The 24,353-nt window shown below is 40.8% G+C and overlaps 1 protein-coding gene across 1 annotated transcript; it reads left to right on the plus strand.

Moving 5' to 3' along the window:
• Positions 1-293: 293 nt before the first annotated feature.
• On the plus strand, positions 294-23,049 carry slc38a9 (solute carrier family 38 member 9). Its single transcript, XM_083793543.1, has 15 exons — positions 294-385; positions 2,590-2,724; positions 9,513-9,642; positions 10,403-10,521; positions 11,000-11,063; positions 11,569-11,662; positions 14,074-14,244; positions 14,832-14,894; positions 15,075-15,266; positions 16,164-16,271; positions 16,690-16,796; positions 17,852-17,965; positions 19,141-19,289; positions 19,939-20,028; positions 20,670-23,049. The coding sequence occupies exons 2-15, from the start codon at positions 2,630-2,632 to the stop codon at positions 20,833-20,835; spliced, it is 1,662 nt and encodes a 553-aa protein (XP_083649669.1). The 5' UTR covers positions 294-385; positions 2,590-2,629; the 3' UTR covers positions 20,836-23,049.
• The last annotated feature ends 1,304 nt before the right edge of the window (positions 23,050-24,353 follow it).

Below are 24,353 nucleotides of genomic sequence, written 5' to 3' on the forward strand. Positions count from 1 at the left end.
GACGGTTGTGAATGTGACTGTGCTACCGGTCATGGTGTTGTGTGTGATCAACAGAGAGTTACGTTGAATGACAGGTAAAGGATACATTTTAGGCCTACTGTACTGACTTGGTTATTATTAGAGAACCTCAACTGGTGAACTACGTCTCTGCCTCCGCGGTTTCTGGGATATATATATATATATATAAAATGAAGAAATAATACAATGAATTATAGAATAATAAACCCAAATGCAAAACGTAACGACGTATCATCACGTGACATCGATCGATCACGTGACCGGCGTGTGCTTGGTTCTATGGCTTGGTTGTAAACATCATCAGCTGACTGGAGATCAGCGGAAAAATACTTAACAGCACTGAACACTGTCTGTCTGCGTCTGTCTGGTAAGAAGATGTTTTTAATTACATTAAATTACATTCAATTTGGTTGTAATTCAGTCAGTCTTTAGAATGACACCTCACCGTACGACGGTGTGTCTCTTGTTGTCGAAAGGGCAGGGAGCTACCTGGACAAGGAAAACATCCCTCAGTGATTTCATTACATCCTGAACAATTTAACGACTCCGAACAACCCTTTTCCTGGCAGACAGGCATCGATCACTAAAAGTGCATTGATTAATTAATTATTTTCTATGATTAATGAATGAATGAATCTCTAATACATGATTCATAGATCCCCCTCGATCCTCCCTATCCCTTTTCCCTTCCCGAAAATGACGAAATAGACTTGTAATCGAGCGCACGTGCATAATTGAGCTCTGATCAGCATTTTCACTCCACCAAAGCAGCATTTTATATTATTTAATATTTACTTGTATTTATTATAATATATTTTATTTTAATTAATTAATTAATATAACATTTTGTTTATATTTATTGTATTAATATTAATATTAATATTAATATTAATATTATTAACTTTTGCAATACTGTGAGTGTGACTATTCTTGACTGGTGTGGTGATAAATGCCTTTGTGGATATTTTCAAACAGTGTTCAGTGTTTGAAATGGCTACTGTACTGTAGGCTATATTGTGTGTATGCTAATATGCTACAGTAATAGTGTACATGTATAGTTGTTAATGTCTGTTATGCATAAACTACTACTAGTCCCCGGTGTTCATTTATGCATTTTGGTTACGCAGCTTACATTTTACACTCAAATGAACATAATGGTTTAGTTTTACTGTATAATGAGTGACATAGGTCGTGTACAATAGTTCATATTCCTGTCAGCAGCAGTGGTAGACACTGGGTAACAAAGCAGTGGAGTTGATTTTGACAGCAATTTTGTAATAATGGTTGATTTTATATTTGTAAGTGAGCTTGTAGATCTGCTATTTTCAGCATGCAGGCATAAAAGGACTTGTCTTTTAGTTCTACTGGATCTCTTCACTAGTCCCCTTTCTAACATTTTTGTATAGTCTTTATTTGTTGAAGAAATTGTCTATATTTAGTCTTAGTTTTTGGCATCATAGCTTAGTAGTTTTATGTTTAAAGGGCCTTTCAAACGTGAAGCGATATAACGCGCCTATAGTTCATTTTCAATGAGACCTGCGTTTTGCACAGAGAAGTCGCGGTGTGACAACGCAAGCGTATTTACTTTTTTTTTTACGCTTGCGTTGTCGCACCCCTCTTGAGCAGACCTGTAGCAGACCTGTCGTTGATCAAGGCAACAACGTGTGCGTTCCTCGCTTCCCGTTTGAAAGGCCCTTAAGTCGACAAAATCAACACTGTGTCAAAGGACATTTACTTGAGTACTGTACTTGAGTAACTTTTTGAGTCAGGGTTAGATATCTTTTCTTATTTTGTACGCTCATGACTTTCGGGTGCATATGTTTGGTCCGATGTACTAAACAGTCCGACACGCATTACGGTAGTCAGGCCCAAACCCTAACCTAACCCTAACCGCACGTGGGAGCCACGGGTGAGTTTTAACCAGCCATACATGTGTCTTAACCAGCCACGCATGTTGGAAGCCACGGTGAGTTTTACCGGCCAAGCATGTCGGGAGCCATGCGTGAGTTTTAACTGGCCACGCATGTCGGGAGCCATGCGTGAGTTTTAACTGGCCACACATGTGTCTTAACCGGCCACGCATGTTGAGAGCCACGGGTGAGTCTTAACCGGGCACACTGTTGCATGTCGGACTGTTAGTACGTCTGACCAATGTATGTGCCCCATGACGTTCACTCCAGTACATTTCAAAGACAACTGTTCTACTTTTTGACTCCGTTACAAGGGGAAAAACATGTTAAAAGTGTGGCTGTGTCACTCACTCCAAAGTCCAAACTACTCTTTTTCAAGACAAAATAAATTATACAGTAAGTTTTGAATAAAGTCACTGGTTTAAGAAAGCAGCTGTCTGTACTACTACTGTCACTGTACCTTTCTTTAATTGCATAATCATATCTGTGCAAAGTCTTTTACCAATCCACACAGAAAAAGGCCTGTTTTCATTCCAGCTCAAACATGCACTATATCGTCTGTGTTTATCAGGTAGTAGACTGTGACAGTCGGCCCATCGTGATGTGTGTTTTTCAGGTAGTAGACTTTGACAGTCGGCCCACCGTGATGTGTGTTTTTCAGGTAGTAGACTTTGACAGTCGGCCCACCGTGTCGTGCAACGATGGAGGAGGATTGTAGACCGCTGTTGAGCTCCATACGGACGGAGGAGAGCTCTCTGCGCGGCTCCACAGATTCCCTGGACTCCAGAATCAAACGGTACGCTCATCATCAATGGATATGTAATCTCAAATAATCTAAAATCTATCATTTCAAAAGAGAGAACCCCAGTTTTAAATGCACCAGGCCAGTGGTGGTTCTCAAGCGTGCCTCCCCCCCGCCCACCTGAGGACCCCCCTCACCCTGACAAGCACTTGGAATGTAGGAGATGAGGCATTCAATTTAGTTTGACTCTGTTTCACAGATGAATATTGTGAAAATAGCAGATCTACATGCTTGTAGATTATTATTATTTTCAATATTTTTGCCTCGTTCTTATATTATTTGACAATTTGGCCAAGCTTTTATAGTATAATTTGTTGATTACTTTTTTTTTAATATAAAAAAGGTTGTCACTTCACTGTCATCTGGGGATCCCCCAAAATCATGTGGTGAGTGCAGTGATGTAAATAGGTTTTCAATGTAATGAGTCCCGGGATGCATCTTTTAGATGAGTCCCAGGGACATTTTATGAGTCCCACTTCAACAACGTTAGGAGTCATATTTTGCCATTTTTACAAATTGCAGCATTTAACTACCATTTCATTTTATATGGTTATAATGTGGTTATATTCATGTAGAAAACAGAAGAAGAAATGATTATTATAACTAAAGCTAGCAAAATTAATTAAAATGCATCCCAACAGGATGTTACTTTTTAAAATGTCTTTATTTAATCTCTGGGACACCAATCTTCACGTTTAAAATCGTCGGTGTTAATTTAACTTGTAAGTTACAGACAGAGCCATAAGGGTCCATTTGGTTCCATTTTTACACTCCTCAAGAACCTCTGGTGGTCCCCAACACATTGGGAACCAGTGGGGTTTTCCCAAACACTTGGTCGGGACCCAATTATGGGTCCCTTTTGTTTCATTTCATACAAAAAGAAAAACGTATAATGTTTTCATCAAACATTTCCTGGAAAATCTAAGAAATTCTTTGTATTCAACTTTTAAGAGGTAGTGAAAATATCACATTTACAAGCTAAATGTGGGGGTTAAATGTCTTGCTCGTGGGCCACATAGACTGTGGCCGGGAGGTGAACCGGTGACCTGCTGATTACCACAAGGCCTCTCTACACACTAAGCCACAGCTGCCACAAATTCTTTGAGTTATACGCCGATTCTGAGAATGACATGGAACATGACATTAATTATATGCTGATTCTGAGAGTAACACGGTACATGACATGCCGTCTACAGTGAATGATCATAGCCAATGATAACAACGTGAATGCATAACGTTATCATATGAATTGAGAATCCAATGATATGGCCAATATTATGAGCATATTCTTTGAAGACAAACGCAAACATACCATTCATTCATTTGTTTGTTTAGTAAAAGGGGTTTCTCGTGGAGGCTAGAGCCCAGAAAGATTAAACAGACACACACACGTGGCACGATAAAGATCATTTATGACAGATACACTTCAGTTAAAGAGCTCTGTTTTGTGGTCGGGCTAACGTGGCATCGACCACAGGCTCAGCATTGACTTTGCAGTCACTATAAATGGTATATAAATAGTATATTACATACCAGTAGGCCGTTAATCATATGATCTTAAACGGAATTAACACATTTTGGGGGTTAAAATAAGTATTAAATAACTATTTTGTGATAGTAGTCATTGAGTGTTTGCTCAGTAACAGGGAGAGGACCCCAATCTTTTCAGCTCTTTAGTAAACGAAAAAAAAAAGAAAACAAGTCGGAATACAAATGTCATCCAATCAGGAAAGAGATCTCATGCAGTATATACAGGATGCATAAATTGGTATTGGAGTACTATGGGTGGCGGTGGCTCAGGGGTAGAGTGGCTGGATGGTAAACGCAAGGTTGCCAGTTTGAATCCGGGCTCCCCCAGAGTTAGTGTCGACTGTCCTTGAGCAAGACACTGAACCCCTAATTGCTCCTGATGTGCTGGTTGGTGCCTTGCATGGTTTCTTCCGCCATCGGTGTGTGAATGGGTGAATGTAATGCACAATCTATGTAAAGCGCCTTGGATAAAGGTGCTATATAAATTCACCATTTACCATTTACTATAAAACTAAAGCTGCTTAACGGGTGTTCTCTCTTGATTGGAGAAAAGTGGTATCCCACCTGCTCTATGATTGGTTAAGAAAGTTACAATTAACATATTTTCCATTTACCAATCAAACTGGTTAATAATAATAATATGTAAATAGAAGCCTTGTTGTTCTGTTCAGAACAATCCTGGATCAGACCTTTTAAGCTTTTAAACTTGTTTACTGGTTAGAGACCAGCATTCCTTCCGTGTGACTCCATCATAGAAAAACAATTACCTGTGTGTGTGTGTGTGTGTGTGTGTGTGTGTGTGTGTGTGTGTGTGTGTGTGAGTGACCTCGCCAGTTTGTGTTAACTTTAATCCACTTCGGTATTTCACAGTTACTAACTAGCTGCTTTCCATATTACGCAACGCACGCATGTTCTCTCTCACTCACACACACACACACACACACACACACACACACACACACACACACACACACACACACACACACACACACAGTGGTGGAAAAAGTCCTCAAATGTTTTACTTGACTACTATATTGAAGTATCAATACTTCAATATAGAAATATTCCGTAATTCAAAATGTTCTTGAGTAAAAGTACTGTCATCGGAATGTACTTACTTGTAAAAGTACTCATTATGCAGAATGTCTCCTTTCAAGTTTTCAAATTTATAGAAATCTTTTGAAAGTAGCAGATCTACAAGCTCACAATGCGTCGCGAGTTATTTTCAAATGGGCGAAATGTATAGGACTGAAGTTGTGAATGTATGTTTTAAAAAAAAATTATAAAAAAAAAATACAAATGAACTAGTAACTAAAGTTACAGTACATAAGTAAAAGTACTTAGTTACTTTCCACCACTGCGGACGCACGCACATACATTTAAACAGAAGTACACAGATGCCCTCTATAAAGGACATTTAGGAAAACAAAGTGCCTATAAGGCAGAACATCGATACATACAGTACAGTTAGCATAGCTTGTCAGACATCAATCATCGATTTATAAAGGAAATTATGCCTCTTCCAAATTGAATGTCTTCCTATAATAGCTGATACTGAGCTCTCTCTCTCTCTCTCGGAACGTTGAATGTTTTGCAGCATATGAAACAGAATCTACTGTAGAGTGTGATGCTGTGTGTTTGTGTTTATTACTTGCGCAAGCAGAGCGCGCAAGTAATAATTTCGCCCGGTCCGTATGCACCGCATATATATAATCTGTCACATAAAATAGCAAATAGTGCCTGATTTGCTGGGACCAGAGTACATGGTGTGTATATGTATGACTAGCTCTCAATGATGACGTAAGAAATATGGTCATGTCTGGTCCCAACAAATCAGGAACAAATTTTCTGTTTTATTTGCATACGCATCAAAAGTGGTGGGTTGGCTGGGACGGTTTTTGGCGCAAAGTAACCACAGTATACCGCTAATCAACTTACAAATTATATATATATAGCATATGTATGACTAGCTCTCAATGATGACGTAAGAAATATGGTCATGTATGTAATCTGGTCCCAGATTTCAATGAAGACCAATATACTGAGAAAGATAGAAGTATAAAGACCTTCATGTCAAGATTAGGCTTTAAACAATTAAATAATAATCCAACTACAGATTACGGAAGTATTTTAGATCATGTATATTTTAACAAATGTGAAAGTATTATTACAGAAATTGAAGTTAGAGAGAGACACATATTACTCTGATCATGATTTAGTATTAATATCACTATAGTCCAAGATGAAATACATTTAAAACAATTGACAATTTACAATAAATAATAAAATAATTATACTGTATAACATATTTTAATTCAGTTTATATACCTTTTTTTCATCACATTTCTTTGAAAAATTAAAAAGGGATCCAGAATATTTCTAAATTGATAAAACTGTATTTCTTATATAGATAGAAACTTGAACCATACTTAATAATACTAGGTATTTACATGCATAAAGTAGGTAGGTAGCAAATAGTTACACCCAATAATTAGACATTTCAAACGTTCCTTCACAGAGATACTGAGATTCCACAGTTTACAGCGGTCGAAAGTACTTGCGCGCTCTGCTTGCCATTTATGGCCAACTAGTGCAACAATTAATGCAACAAGCAAGTATGCACTCGACAGAGTGCAGTTCTAGTTTGTTTTGTATTAATGTGGAAATTAAAAACTATAGACTGTCACCCGGACCCAGGAGCTAGAGGAGATGATGTTAGACCCCCAGGGGGTCCCCACATAATTTTGGGCGGGGGTCCCCAGAGGACAGTGAAGTGACAATTTAAGGACTTTTAAGACCACGTTAATGCCTCCAAAAAGAGATTTTATTTTTTAAATTACTGCATCAAAGGTAATCAACAAACCATACCATAAAACTGGTCAAACATTGGCCATTTGTCATATGAGGAAGAGGCAAAAACAAATGTGAAAATTGTCGATCTGCTATTTTCACAATATTTATCTGTGGAACCGAGTAAAACAAAATGTAATGTCCGTTTGGATCCCGGGCAAACACTTCTAATTGCTCTTTTGGGTCTTGAGCTAAAACATTTGACCACAGGTTTAGAGAATTTGGGGGACAGTCATTGAATTCAGTGTTTAAAACAGATTTATTTATTTAATAAACTGGGATTTTCTGAACAAAAACAAACAGGAAAAGGATTGGTGATTGCCAAATCGATGTAATCAATACAACAGGAACTGAACAAAGGAAGCATCTAATCTAAACAAAACACACGGAACAAACAAACAAGGCTTCTACACTATCAAACAAAAATATATTAGGGGGGTGGGGGTCACCTCTAACCTAGTGTGGTAATAATCAGTCATTGAAGTGTTTGCCCCGCTTAGCCTAGATCAGACTCACCCTGGAGATGGTACTTTTTTTCATTTAATACCACTTTGACACCACTAGTGGAAACACGGGTACAAGTAGGTGTGGTGTGATGTGAGGCCATGGTAGACGAAATCGGGCTTTGCCTCACCTTTTGGGGTCTATTTTAGGTATACTCAGGCTTTTGTGTGCATGCCCCCCGAGACATTTTTTAAGTTGCTTGATTCAATATTTAAATATTATATATTATATTTAAATGTATTATTATTTTTTATCAGACTTGCCCCCCTTCTGTCCATTGGAATTCAATATCCCTTTTAACTCATTTACTACTGGAGTTTCCTAAAGGGCGAGGTCGCATGCACACATCCGCCTGGGTGACGGCAGACTGCTGGGCAAGTGCTGGCGCTTTGGCATGGGGGGGGGGGGCAGATCAACATATGGAATGAATTCTGTACTGGCCATATATGGAGCATGTCTTGAGTGTACAGGGTCTATGGCGTTGCCTGCACTTTGACATAATGGAATGTCAGAACAAGTCAGCTCCATATATGGAGATCTAACGGTGGCAGCGGGGCAGCGTCTTGAGTGTACAGGCTTTGATGAGGGCCCAGGTAGGGCCGGGCCTTAATTTTCGGGCCTGTTGAGAACTCTATCAGTCAAAAGGGAGACATCAAAGAGGAAGGACGGGTGGGGTGGGATCAACATATGGAATGTAAGAACAGGTCAGCTCCATATATTGAGATCTAAGGGTTTGAGGTCAGATGTAGAGTTGCTAGCCGGCTCCATATATGCAAATCGAGGTGATGATCCAGTCTTCTCCATGTATGGCTATCCAGGGTTTGAGGAGGTCAGTGTCGTGATCTTCATATATGGAGACGGCCATAAATTGAAATGACGTGTATAGGTAATTGAGTTAATGGGTTAATACAACTAGGCGTGTTGGGAACACATTCCTTAGTGCAGTATACATTATCATACTACTTGGAGGCCTGTCTAGTGTCTATGGCCTGTAAAGCCTGTACTTTGACTTCATATTGATCACGTCAGGGATCTCCGCTTCCGAACCGAAATCCTCACTCCGTCAGCACATCACACCCTTCCTCAGGGATACACACATGCCAAGTCTGAAGTTCACCAGTTGGAGCACGCACAGATTCCGTGCCATTTATAGATGGATTTAAATTAGTTAGTTAATCCGTCCTAGACAGGGCCCCCACCCCTGTGTATATGGTTAGTTAGCCCCCACCCCTGTGTATATGGTTAGTTAGCCCTCCCATTCCTAATCGGGGCGCGCGGGGGGGGTACTTCATCATATGACGGTGTGTCACACGCTGCAAATAGACGATCAAAGCCCACCACACACCGGCTGCGTCCCCCGCGCGTCGCCGCGCGGCGGACACAGCCGGCTCCATTATTTTCAATGAACCTATCGCACACCGGCTGCGTCCAAAGCGCGCTGGCGTGCGGTCACGCCTCGCCTGCCGCGCCGATGCACCGCTGTTCTATTTCCCAGGCGTTGCCGCGCGGCCTCCATCCGGCTATCCGTGGGCGTGGCAATGGAATAGTCAACAAAACTCCCCAGCCGCGTGGTAGCGCGCCGCGTCCTGTTGGTGTTGCCGTGCGGCGGCGGTACGCGCGGCGGTCGCAGACGGTGTTTGTCAGGCTCAACACTACGCTCACAACGTCCACTCGTTCAGACAACATCGGAACTGGAGCAGAATAAAACTGAACCTAATACGTGATTGAAGGAAATTGGCATCCCACCTGAAAATGTATATTCTGTCTATTAAGCTAATCATATGGGGACCCCTCCATAATCATTTGGCCCCACTTTGGGAACCACTGACTTACGCCACCTTTTCATTAGTTGTGTGATAAGAGAGCTCATCGTCATGGTAACGGTGTCTGTGTCGCAGGCCGTTCTACGTGGAGCCACGAAACATCGTAGAAGACGCTCCGCAGGAGAGGGTTTCTGCTGAGGCTGCCATCCTTAGCAGCAGAGTTCACTACTACAGCAGACTGACTGGGAGCTCTGATAGGCTGCTGGTAATACACACACACACACACACACACACACACACACACACACACACACACACACACACACACAACACACACACTATTCATGTAGAGTTAGTAGACTAGACTGTTTGGATGTCAGTCCAGGCTGTTTCTCAAATGTGGGTATGTCTACCCCTAGAGGTATGGCAGAGGTACTACGGGTACATGAGAGAAGGTGTAACATGGAAAATAATATTTTACTGTTGAGGTTAAATGGTAAATCATTGACCCACGGTATGAACCTGCTGATCTAAATGTTATGATGAATTGAACATGGTAGACCCTATTGTAAACACTGTGTAATGCTTTATGGTGTCGTCCACAGTTAACAGTTTTGTATTGAGTAGTGCTTGAAATATACTGTAATTCTCCAATCTGTTAATACATACTTCAATCAATCAATGATCTGTAAAGTGTTAAACCAAGTTAAATGAAACACCTGACTATCACAACTGTTATTGAATAGATAGCAATAATAATTGGCACATCATCTTAACATATTGACATCATAAATGGACTTAGTGAATAAAGTAAACTTATGTTATTACCACAGGTTATAATAAATCTGATACTAATTGCAACCTTTTCCGCTCCATCTCTATACAAAATATTGTAGTCGGGCAACAAAAAAAAATCATTTTTTTAAGCCTGCAGCTATCAATAAGTTTAGTAGTTTGATTATACTGTCGATTATTACTTTTTCAATTACTCCTAATCATTCCCCCCCCCCCCCACACACACACAGAGCCCCCCGGACCATGTGATCCCACGGCCGGAAGAGATCTACATCTACAGCCCTCTAGGGACCGCCTTCAAGGTTACCGGGGGCGACCGCGCATCCAGGAACCCCAGTATCGTCACCATGTAAGTAGACACACACTTACACACCATGGCAAGTTCCACAACTCACAGATCTCTATCCTCCAGCCGTGACCCAAATGTTAAAGCAGTGTCACCGATTTTGCACCTAAATCCTGTGTTAATGGATTGTGGTTTGGACTACAATTTTGTATTATCCTTTTAACAATGATTGTAATATCATACCACTGCACTATTTTCAACTTTTAATAAAGTATTCAATCAATCAATGAAGTTGAGGACATAATAAATAAACATGATGTGTAGGAGTGTATTTTGTGTTTTTTTTTCCTGTGTTTTGGCATCAGCTGGAGCAGAAAGCTAAACTGCCCCCAAAAAAACCAGAGAAAAACAAAATTACACACATGACAGAGGGCAGAGCCATTCCTTAAACCGGAGTAACAACACGGAAACAGCAGGAGTACCCCAAACGTACCCGCTCTGTTTCCTGCTTCTTATGATGTAATTTCCTCCTTCCTGTCAGATTCGCCATCTGGAACACAATGATGGGGACCTCCATCCTCAGTATACCCTGGGGAATAAAACAGGTGATTATTTATGTTTACAGTTTGCACATACTTTGTACAGAAACCAATTCTAAATTACCTTGAAACTCTGTACTTTGTTTCCCTCATTCATTGTTAAATATGAACGGATTCAACAGCGGATTCAACAATGGATTCATTTGACATATTGTCAGTTGTCACTGGAAAACGTCCGGTAACTGTTACTTTTCACTTTTCAGGAAATGGAAAATAAGAATAACGTGTTCCATTGGATGGGAGTTCTTACCTTCTTGTTGATACTTTTCATTGGTTCAATATTTATCAAATCCACAGACACACTTTCAACCTGGGGTCCCTATTTAGGGGCACATCATTATAGGTGCGAAAATAGCAGATCTACAAGTTCACAATGTGTCGTTCTGCGGCTTGTTGTGAATGTGCGAATTGTCTGTTTTTGCTGTTGCACGACATTGTCATATGATGAAATGGGGCGTTTAATTGTTGATGCTGTGTGTGTGTGTGTGTATGTGTGTGTGTGTGTCGTCAGGCTGGCTTCACGTTGGGGATCATCATTCTCATCTCTATGGGCGTGCTGATGCTCTACTGCTGTTTACGCGTGTTGAAGTCACCGAAGTCCATACGTAAGTACACCAGTGTTCGTTCAGTCGACTAAAACCACGACAGAAAAATGTACGTCGCCCTTTTCTCGCTAAATGAGCTATAAAGCTATAAAAGCTATAAAACTGACTAGTGACAAGAGCTCTCTGCACAATGAAACATCTCATGGAAATGAGAGGTGGCCCAAACGCAGCGAGCATGCTGCTGTGCTCAGAATCACTGCCGGTCACAGTCTCCGTTGCCCAAGAGACTTCTGGGATATCTTGAACGTATCTCTATACCACCACGCTCTGACCACTCTGGTGCGTCCAAATAAACTGTTAATTAAATCCAAACAAGGAGGGTCGCACTCCGAATTAAACCTCAATTTGTTTTTTGTTTTGTTTATTCCATATGAAGGCTGGACAGCAGTGTTGTTTTTGTCGGCTATTTTTTAATTTAGTCTCAGTCTTAGTCCAGTTTCAATCATCGTTGTTAGTTTTTATCATATTTAGTCGAACTCATGCTTTTTTAATTTGGTCTAGTTTTAGTCGACTAAAAGTCAAGAATTTTAGTCTTTATCTTAGTGAATTTATTTGTTTAGTTTTAGTCAACAAAAACTATTGGCATTTTAGTCTAGTTTTAGTCGGACAATTATTTTATATTACTTTTTTATCAACAGTTATGTTTCCATGATTCCATCTAATCTAAAAAATATTTCACAAAAATCTACTGAACTGAGTGATGCAACTCCGTGTGGGGGTCCCTGGGGGGTCCCCAGAACAAGGTGCACAGGGTGCCAGGCCAGCCGGTTCCGGCGAGCTGCCCCGCGTCCGAAACGGTTGAGAGTTAGGGCCGATTCATACTCCTATTTTACCGCTGTTTCGGCGCTGTAGTGCCGAAATGATTTCGGCTCGTCAGACATTTTCAGTAGCACCGAAGAGCCGACTTTAGGACGGTACCCGCCCCCCCGAACCTCAAATGACGTCAAATTGTAGGCTCTACAGAGCCGAACCGACTTTTATTCGGCTCTAAAATAGTAGTATGAATCGGCCCTTACTGTGTGGGGGTCCCCAGGAGGTCCCTCTTCTGTACTGTCACACCCAAACGCATCATTTAAACAGTTAATATGTGTTTGTGTTAGACTGCGCAACAGTGCACTGAAAACAAACCAAATGCTATTTTCGTGCTCGGACACAGGGACACAGCCAGCCAGGGACACATATAGCTCCGTTACTCCGTATACGAGTTGCACCACTCAAAAATTTAAAAATCTATTCAACAAACTGATCCCATTGCAGTACAAGACAACTCTTATAGATCCTTAATGTCCACTTGTTTAACCAACTGACCCCAGTGCAGTACAACAAGACAACTCCGTCTCCTATAGAACCGTAATGTCCACTTGTTTAACCAACTGATCCCGGTGCAGTACAACATTACTAAACACCTGGTTAGAACCATAGACTACATATCACACACATATCGGTGACAGACAGCCCAATCTGCGTTCCGTAGTTTAGTAACTTTTGTAGCTGTTCTGAGCACAACATGCAACTCTAGTGTGTGTGTGCGTGCTGCTGCCTCTTGTTTGTATACAGAGCGAGCGCCGAGCACATGTATGATGCGCTCACAGGAAGAAAATTATACGATAAATAAAATATATTTCGTCTAGTCTTTGTTCGTGAACGAAATGAAGACATTTTGTAAATGCTGATGTGTCTCTTCAGGTTTGTTGTGTTTTTTCCTTTTATCTTGTGGACACATTGCTCTCCTTCGGTTAAAATCAAGCATTCTGTTTTATTCTCCACATCGATGTAGCGAAAATGTTTCCATATATCTTCTCTTCTCTTTCTCCCGATCCCCGTGCAAAGCATTTTAATGTTTTATTTTAAGTATCGACTCGGTGTGTAGTGTGCGGTGCCCGCTGCAAAATCAAAAGGAGGCGTGTCGTGTGAGTGTGTGGGGCAAGGGTGTGTTCGGTTATAGGCACACTGACCACAATGCTAATACAAAGTGATAGGCAACTGTGCTCCCGGGCAGTCCCGGCGAGCATTTCCGAACGCACCCAACACACAACGTGCGCTTCATAGCAAAGAGACAGGAGGAAGTGATACGATCATTATAACAATATATTTCGTATCGTCTTTGTTCGTGGACTAAAATGACCATAGATTTTAGCAGAGTCTTTATTTTGTGAACTACATTTTCTCTTAGTCTTTATTAGTCAACGAAATTGCATAATCATTTAGTCCCAGTCATTGTTTATACACATGTTTTTTGTCTAGTCTAGTCTAGTTTTCGTCTGGTGAAAAATGGGCGTTGATGAACACATTTCATTTTCGTTTTCGTTGACGAGAACAACACTGCTGGACAGCCAAAACATCTGGCACTCACCCTGAGGCACATGGAGTAAATAAAACGATCTATGACATCTCTCTCTCTCTCTCCACAGCGTATATCTCTACGTCAGACTGGGAGTTTCCAGATGTGTGTAATTACTACTTTGGGAAGTTCGGCCAGTGGTCCTGCCTGATGTTCTCCATGGTGTCTCTGATCGGTGCCATGGTCGTCTACTGGGTGCTGATGTCCAACTTCCTCTACAACGCTGGCAAATTCATCTACAGTAAGTAACCCATCAGCACAGCGATCGCATTCCAGTTGTGAGCTGAATAATAATTAATAATACACTGGGGTTACCTTACGATGATTATGATAAAGTCTCTCTAGAAGCGATAATATTCCGGGCGAGAGGCATGTTTAAGTCAGAAATGACTTTCTTTCTGAGTGCTAAACGGGGAAGGAACGGCAGCGTGCATGCGCGAACAGAAATATAAGAAAAAGAAGAAAATAATAATTGTTTTTGTTTATCAATGAAAAAAACGCTAGAACGTGTGTACACGTCCTCGCAATCCATCGGTTGGATTAGCTACGACGGCCCCACACGTCCTACGGTCTAAATGGCTTAAACATCTGCATTACTTAATTTACAAGAAGTCTACACAATTTACAAGAGTGTAGAAGAATTGTTATTTGATCGTTTGCCTGTTATCTCACCTAATGGTACCAACATCAATACAGCATGGAATTGTGGACTAAATCTTATCCAACGATAACAAAATACTAATGTAATATTACGTTTTGGGCCTTGACATAAAAAGGGTTGAAATCCACTGGTTTAAAACTTGCATTTCTTTCTTCATGTGTCCACAGACGAAGCTTACAATGTCAGCATGGCTGATTCTGGAGACTATGGGACCAACGGCTCGGACCGAGGTAAGACCACACAACGTTAACTTAATGCAAGGCGTCGGGAGCTTGTAGATTGGCTATGTTCACAATACTAAATGTAATGCATCAACTCCTACATTCAAAGTGGGGGGGGGGGGTTCAAATATGATTATGGGGGAAAAGGTTGAGAGCTACTGCCCTAACGTGCTGTTGTCCGTGCTCCAGTGATCTGTCCGTCCCAGATGGACCCCCTGGGCAGCAGTGTGTTGGTGGTCAGCAGCAGCAGTAACAACACGGACACCGTGTTCGACCGCTGGTGGAACAAGACAGAGACCATCCCACTCTACCTCATCATCCTGCTGCTGCCTCTGCTCAACTTCCGCTCTGCCTCTTTCTTTGCCAGGTTCACCTTCTTGGGTAAGCCCATGTTTTACTAACGGTACTAACTTGGTCCTTTTTGGGGGTATTTTTGTTGCTGTATATTTGCAAATACAGTATCTCACAAAAGTGAGTACACCAATTATACCAATTTTGAAACATACTTTAGTTACGTCACTGAGAGCAGTGGTCCCTCATTGGCCGGTGGAATATACCGACATACATACCCAGCCGGTCTCAGTACTTGCGCATTCTGCTTGCGCAAGTAATTATTAGGCTAAAGAATTTGCAAATAATAGCCCAGGCAGACCCAAATTTTAAAAGGGTGGCACTCCACTCCACTTTTTGACAGCACTTTTTCCCCCAAAATGTAATACCTCAACTGCTACAGTTCCAAGTGCTTGTTAGGGTGGGTCAAACATGATTATTCTGAGGCGGTCGCTGCCTGGTCAATTTGAGAACCACTGCTCTACTTAGATGTGATTTAGATGTGTCCTCAGGTACCATCTCAGGTTTTTGAGTGGTGCAACCACTCCAAGGAACAGCAATGTCCGTCCGTCCTAACCTATGTGACTATGAGTACCAGTAGGGGCAAAAGTGGTGCTGTTGTGCCAGAAACAGAGAGAGAGAGATAGTGTTACACTGTTGCCTGAGAGAGAGAGAGAGAGGCAGTGGGAGAGGGGAGTTGCACCACTGAGTTCACACAGATGTGATTTTTTAGCTCTTCCTTGGACCTTTCATGGACATACCTATGGATTACACCAGTGTCAGTATACGTTATGCGGTCGTCACGCACATTTTGCACCTAATCAGAAATAACAATACGATGGGAACGATGCACAAAGATGAATTTCACCCACTTCTTTACTTCTGTAAACCTGTGATCACCACTGTGATGTAACAATAAAACTGACTCTGAGTTTGATGTGTCCTCAGGTACCATCTCAGTGGTCTATCTGATCTTCCTGGTCACGCTGAAAGCATTCCGTCTGGGTTTTCACTTGGAGTTCCACTGGTTTGAAGCCACAAAGTACTTTGTTCCAGGTCAGTTCACCTCTCTTTAATGCCATACCATGTCCGTGAAGACGATCTCTCCAAAATGATGATGATTGTGGACATGCAATTGTTTTAGAAGATTATGTGTACATGGTGAAATTGTAAGTGATGACAAAGAAACATTTGGAATCGGAGCACTATAAAATTAAAGCTGATAAATGGGTACTCCCTCCTGTTTGGATAACCCCACCTGGGCATTTTCGAATTACAGCTGCCTGTAAGTGCCCTTTTAGAGCAATTTTAAAGGACAGTAGGGATTGGCACTCCGTTAAGACTCACTGTTGGTAGGGCTATTACACATTTTTGTGGCATAGCAGGAGAACAAATTTAACCCCTTTTTTTTCTTTCTTTTTTTGGCCAAATCTGGTTGTTGACACTGCTTGTCTTCTCATCATGTCTCCTGTAGAGTTCAGGTGGTTGTTCCCTCAGCTGAGCGGGGTGTTGACGCTGGCCTTCTTCATCCACAACTGTGTCATTACGCTCATGAAGAGCAACAAGCACCAGGAGAAAAACGTGAGCAGGGCTTTATTTTATTTGTCATTACTCCAGAGTTCCCACGGTCATGACATTCCTGGAAATACTTTTTCCAGTCCTGGAAAATATTTAGAATTTATCAAGGGTCCTGGAAAAATATTTGGCTATGTATTGTTTTTGGCTATTAATTGTGTATGACATATTGACATTATACTAACATACGGGCTGGGTGATTGCAGCCTAATGTGTACCGGACGTGCACAGATCTACAAGCTCACAACGTGCTGCAGTGTGATCCTATGCCCTAGGATAGGTGGTGTAGCAAAGATGTGGCCCGGAATTTGGAATGGAATGGAAATTCTATATTCTATGCTTTTTTTTGCTAAAATGTCTGTCCTTGGATATTGCACATAGGAATAAGAATATAACTCATTATTGCGGTGAATTATACAGAACTGGAAATTGGGTTAAATATTCTGGAAACGTTTTGGAAATTCATTGGTATAAATGTGTGGGAACCCATCCCTTTGCTTTTCAGATTAATCCAAAGATTATTATCTTCGTATAATGGGTCCTTGCTTATGGGTCGGTGTCTCATCGGTGGGCTGTCACAGTTCAGAAAACCTGCCGATTAGTGACGTCATCAATGCAGATTCAATAGAAACTACAGCCTTTCTCTTCCTGGAAAATTAGCTTGTCCAAACAAAAGTCATATACAGTTGGAAGGGGTACAGCATTGTGTAACAGACCTATGTCACATTGCGTCGTTATATACATGTTGCAGTCAGTTTTGGACAAAGAGCAGCATTTTTTCTCATATATAGTACGGTATGCCTCCGTTTAAAAATGCGTTTAAAGGTAGCAGCCCTGTTCCTATGTGCAGTAGGTCTAGAGGTCTTCGGTACAGATAGTGCGGGACACTCAATGGATGAATGACCAAACCTGCCTACCGTCGGCTAGTGCCGACCGTAGGCACTAGCCTGGTCGCTAAACTGTCCACAGCCCAACTCTGAGACACAGATACCATTTCCATATCGGGATACCAATTTCCTCCAATTAGGAGAGAGAACTCATGCAGGTTTGTGGTTTTTCAGGTACGGGACCTGTCCATAGCGTACGTCCTGGTAGGACTGACCTACCTCTATGTGGGAGTGTTGATCTTCGGTATATTCCCATCTCCTCCGCTGGCTAAAAGCTGCATTGAACCAGTAAGATGTTCTTATACTTCATATGTTATGAAATTAGACTATCTAATGCTTAGTTACCACCTCATCATCATGATACAGACAGTCAGTGCTCAATGTATGTGTCATTAACTCTTTGAAAACACACGTTCCTGGCTGCTTCTGGTGACTGATATTGTCCTGCTAATGAACGTTACTCATTGAAAACACACGTCCCTGCTTCTGGTGACTGATATTGTCCTTCTAATGAATGTTACTCATTGAAAACACACGTCCCTGCTTCTGGTGACTGATATTGTCCTTCTAATGAATGTTAGACTCATTGAAAACACACGTCCCTGCTTCTGGTGACTGATATTGTCCTTCTAATGAACGTTGCTCATTGGAAACACACGTCTCTGCTTCTGGTGACTGATATTGTCCTTCTAATGAATGTTGCTCATTGAAAACACACATCCCTGCTTCTGGTGACTGATATTGTCCTTCTAATGAATGTTACTCATTGAAAACACACATCTGTTTCTGGTGACTGATATTGTTAGTTTTAGTAAACTAAATGGACAGGGTCATGGTTAGAAAACTAGTCAAAGTTTCAGTTTAACCACTTGAACCCCAGCATCCATATTCTGCTGGGCCAAAAATAACCAATTCACAAGCTCACAACAACGTGTTGCAACACATTGTATATTGGATATGATTTGTTAAGACATTTGGTGTAGAGACTTTAAAACCAGCCATCCAAATTTATTAATTTATTACCCGAGACTCAGATTCTACAAAATGTCTTCTAAATTGTGATTTTTCGAAAAACCCTTTGTTTCTATTCAGCGGTTCTCAAACTATTTCATGTCAACGACCCCCACAATTACTGTATATACATATTTGACCACCGAGCCCCATCTCAAAATATTTTGTTCCAGGGCAAATATTTTGTTCCAGATGCAAAGATTTGAGTTAAAATGTTCGCTGTGAAAGAATATGTATATTCGATGATTTGCACACACTTTCACAATTTAAAAGAAAATAGCAGGTCTACAAGCTCATAGCGATACAAGCTATGAGCTAGTATATCTGCTATTGTTCAATAGCTAAAGTTTAAAATAATGATTATAAGTGGCCAAAAGCTAAGGTGACACAGATGCGTTCCAGGTCTTAACTCAGTATTATTGACAGTTTGTGTTGTTGTGTTTTCGCTGCAGAACTTCTTGGATAACTTCCCCAGCAGTGACATCATGGTGTTCGTGGCGCGCAGCTGTTTGTTGTTCCAGATGACCACCGTCTATCCGCTGCTGGGGTACCTGGTCCGAGTGCAGGTCATGAGCCAGATCTTTGGAAAGCACTATCCCAGGTACTCTGTAGGCACCGTGGTGACACTGTGTAACTGACCATTTAAATCACTGTCCCAGGTACTGTAGGCACCGTGGTGACACTAACTGACAATACTGCAATATAGAAATACTCCGTTACAAGTAAAAGTCCAGAATTCAAATTGTACTTTAGTAAATGTACAAAAGTATTAGCATCAAAATGTACTTAAAGGGGCCTGGGCCGTGGCTCAGTGGTCCACGCCCCCTTCCTATACAAACCCCTTGTAACTTCAAACTCCATTTTAACCATGATTGATTAATCAAAGTTTTCTGGTGACTGATATTGTCCTTCTAATACGTGAGGGGGGCGTGGTTTTTAATTTACTATTTTCATTTATTTTAATCATTTTTGGAAAAGAATGAGGACCCCCTGGAGGACGGAGGAGACATAATTTTGATCAGCACCATAGTACAAGCTGTATTTTGTCACGCTCGCACTTCTGAAACACTAAACGGGATTATTATTTCATGTCAATATTCAAGTACAATTAAGTTTCCAAATATTGTGATTATCTATCTTATCTTATCTAGCTCCGTCCGTCTTTCTGTCTCTGTCTGTCTGTCCGCCTCTTGTTCTGAACCATGTGATTGTAGCTTTAAATTGTCATTAACGAGTATCTTTTCTTTCAGTTTCCTTCACGTTCTGGCTCTGAACATTGTGATTGTTGGATCTGGGGTCCTCATGGCCATGTTCTACCCCAATATTGGATCCATCATAAGGTATGAACATTCTCACATTATTATTAAATCATTCCGAAATCACTGTCTGATTAATGTAAGCCTAATAGGGATTCACGATTTGTTCTATGGCATAGACTAGAGTAGTGGTTCCTAAACATTTGAATTCCAAGGAGCCCTCACATTGATCGTATATGGCCACAGACCAACATCTGAAATTATTAGAGCAAGTTGTCAAGATTTCCATGGAGAGAAGCCAATCTTCAAGCTTCCCAAGTTTCACAAATCACAGACTGAATAACATTTATTTAGTTTTAGTCATATTTTAGTCATCTTAAATATTTTAGTTCTAGTCTAGTCTTAGTCGATTAAATATCACAAGATTTTAGTCGCAGCACGACGCATTGTGAGCTTGTAGATCGGATATTTTTCAGAGTGCAACACCCGAGCGCAACCAAAGTTAAATAAAATGACTTGACTTTTAGTTCTACTGGATCTCTATTCCACTAGTCCCACCTTAATTTCAATCTAGTTTTTATTTGTTGACGAAATTGTCTATATATTTAGTCATCGTTTTACTCATCATAGCTTAGTTTTTGTTTAGTTTTATTTAGTTGACGGAAAATATTTCGTCATAGTTTTAAGTCTGCAAAATTAACACTGGACTCTGTCTCCCCCTGCAGGTACTCGGGTGCAACGTGCGGCCTGGTGCTGGTGTTCATCTTTCCCGCTCTGATCCACATGATCTCTCTAAAGCGGCAGGAGAGACTCAGCTGGCCGTCCGTGCTCTTCCATAGCTTCCTCATTGTGCTGGGTGTCGCCAACCTTCTGGGACAGTTCTTTGTGTAGAGAGAACGAACCCAACTGGGTTCCAAATCGGTGTACAAACAACATATTTGTGTCCCAAATGGGTTCCGGATGGCTCCGAGTGTAGTTGGCAGCCATTTTTGTGAGGGCGATTCCAAACACCTCGACGAAGAACTGTGTTTTGTTGCTGTCAGGTAGAAAGCTCCTATCTCTATATTTTAACTTTTTTGTTTTTCGTAAATTAATACCCAATTTTGTCATACTACCGTGTTACACAAAAGTAGCAAAAATAGCAGGTGTACAACCATCTCAAGTCAAAACGTGTCGCGAGGCGACAGGTTTCGAGCTTGTGGATCTGCTTTTATTTATTCATTTTCTGCATTTGAATCCTGAAAAGTACGTTTTTTGAACATTTGAGGTTTCCACCCGACAGCAACGACATATCCAAGTCCACTGCAAGATTACCCACAACTGAATGTAGCGAGCCAACCGTCAACCCGTGGTCAGTGCAGATGTCCCATAATGCAAAGCGACAGTGTTTGACGGTTCAAAAGAAATGAGCGTGACGGCAGTGAGGAAGACGATGTGCCTTAGTGCCTTCCTCATCTGTAAAAAATAATGTGTTTATTTTTTTATAGCATTTTATCAAGGCTACATTTTATGGCTAATTGCCCTTTGTCTTGGCTATTTGTAGCTTAAATGACTGAAGTAATTTGTGTGGCATTTATGCTAATGTTGGCTATCACTGAACGTGTTTACTGTACCCGGCCTCAGATGAATGGGTTTTTCTTTTTTCTTTTTTTTAATTTTAATTCTAAACTTTTCTCAACAGTCAAGTTAAAAGGGATTGTGGGATATCTCATGCGTTCCGCCCACGTTTTGTTGGTTCTTTCCGCATACACACTGTGAAATAGTGAGTTTGAAAGTCTCTTAGGATTTTGCAGCGGACTATGTAGATTTTTACTATGTAGCGAACTGACGAGAGGTTTAGATGTTTACAAGGGAAGGCAGGCCCGTGCACAGATGGATAGTGACCACGGGGGCCGTGCACAAACAGCGCCCACTGGGGGGCAAAAAGTGCCCTTTCTTGCCGTTGCTTATTGTATTTTATTTTTTTCTTTATTCTTTTTTATTGAAGTACTATCGAGAATATATGAGGGAAATGTACTACTGTCCATAAATACAACATACGGTATTGATTTAAGACGTACTCCACTCTTCCGCCACCAACCCTCCAAATGGTCTCAGTCAGTCAATTTGTTAGTCGGTGAGTGAATCAATCAACTTTGCATCTTACGACATTCCAAATTCACCTGGCCATGAAAAGCATTATTACCGTATTAATTATCGTTTGAGCATGTCACTGTCACACGGCAGTGAGTAGTTGGTTTTCTTTTTATGTTAAAATGAACGTTTCAATCGGTCATTCAATCCGTTTGATTGGGAAATATACTTAAAAAGCAGACTTAATGAAATTAAGGCAAACTACATCTTTCTCATGTCCTTGACTCTGAATCATCTTTGCAGCCATACAGATATATAAGCACGGAGTATGTGTTAAGTTACATAAGACAAAGTAGAACGACCTTAAAACCCCAAAAATGATTAATGGTTGTCTGTGAAATGAAATGAGCTGTTGTACCCACGTATTTTATTTGATAAAATACTCATTGAACAGTATTTCTGGTGTGAGGGGTTTGTCCAAAGTCTAAACCTCATGAACCTCATGAATCCTGGGGGGCGAACAAATGATTATGAATCATATTTTTTATTGTGCAACTGTGGAAATGTTGAAATGATGTTGAGCGTTCTGTCAGTAACTAGAGATTGGACAGGAAGTCCACACTGTTATTAGAATCGATGTCTTCATGTCTTGATTGCTTAGCATTGAACTCTTTGGAAATGCGATGTAAGAATTGATAAATGGAAGAGAGTAGTATGCTATTAGGCTACGAGGGAAACCTATGCAAATGAGGCCATTGTTGACATGCTATTAGTTGAGCCGTGATGCAAAACAATTGTAAATACAGTAGGCTGTCTGTCTACATGTGTTATACAGTATGTTACCCTGTCTGCAAAATGTGACCACCAGGGGGTGACAAAAACAAGGCTGGACTATAATGTAACTATTCGGACCTATTCACACATGGGAAAACAGATGTTCGATCTCATCAGGTTAGGTCACACATGGATCATTCTATTATGTTAGAAGGTGTTCTGATTCACAAAAATAAATTATATCAATCACAAAGTCAATTATTTAATTGAATAAGGGCAAAACAGTGGGATATGACGTTGGGTTGTTATAGCATTATACCAATTATGACAATGTTTTAATTTTTTATAAAAAATAAAGATTTTTTTTGTGTTGGAGTTTGGAAGCACTGGTTTTTATTAACGGGTCGTGCTGCTGCCTCCTGCATTATGTGCAAATTCTAAACGGGTGGTACGCATGGCCGTTCAGTGACTTCGACGAGCGCTTCCAAACTCCAACACTTAAAAGATAATCATCTGCAAAGAATGTCTTGACAGAATGTAGCTCATAACATGTCTACAGTGGAATTTTTATTAAACAAAAGCTTTGCAGATTGAAAGGATAATTCAAGTTTGCCTTAGTTACAGCTGCAATGTTGGTGAATTTAACGTTGTTTAATACAAGCAGATCACAAATGCAATTTGGATGAATGTGCTATCACTGGATGGTATTTTAACTCTAGATTCATCATTCACCCCATTATAAAAACATTGCGGCTACATGAGTCTCCATGTCTGTCCAGGTTTTTGAGGTTAACTTTTAGGTTAATTTTCGAGGTTAGGTTTGAGGTAACATTTTCAGGTCGGGATACATATTTTAGCCAATGATTGGGGATATAGAGAACTCAGTCAGGACTCAGGATACAAGTGGAATTGTAAGTGATGACACAAAGAAATGTGCAGACAAAATGTAAACTAAACTGGAACACATATGCTACTTTCTCCTGATTCTGTTAAAGGGCTGGAGAGACACAGGGAGACCAAGACCCCTGGCGGGCCAATCAGAATATAGTGATTTTGTTTTAACCAAAAATATCACTGACACTATAACTTTAAATATTTATGGGCAGAAAAAAACCCATTCCCAAACAAAAAATCTCTAAAACCTTACCGAACTTCACCCACTACTCAAGTTGGAATAAGATGCTCCTAAACTTGAGTAGTGGGTGACTTATAGAGCACCAAGTCCTGACGTAACTCGCTCATCCCTTCGATTCCCCTGGTTCGCGGAAGTAATTTCTCTATGGAGAATAACATGGGGTGATCTTAATATCGTCTACTATAAGCGTTGTGATCCAAAAATAAACAAGCTGTCTCGGCGTTATTGTCAGGGAGGTGTCTCTGTATCGTTTGCAACAGTCAGTCACTCATATATGATACAGTCTGCTTCTAGCGAAAATCTAAATAATTCAGCAGCAGTAACATTAGCGTTTTCTCTCAGTCAGTTGATTCTTCATATCCTTATGAGTGAAGCGGCCTGGGTGACATGTTTATTTTTCAAACACAGTTCTTATATGAAGCGATCT

Source organism: Protomyctophum parallelum (genome assembly GCF_964188405.1).
Source record: "Protomyctophum parallelum genome assembly, chromosome: 21".
NCBI classification, from domain to species: Eukaryota; Metazoa; Chordata; class Actinopteri; order Myctophiformes; family Myctophidae; genus Protomyctophum; species Protomyctophum parallelum.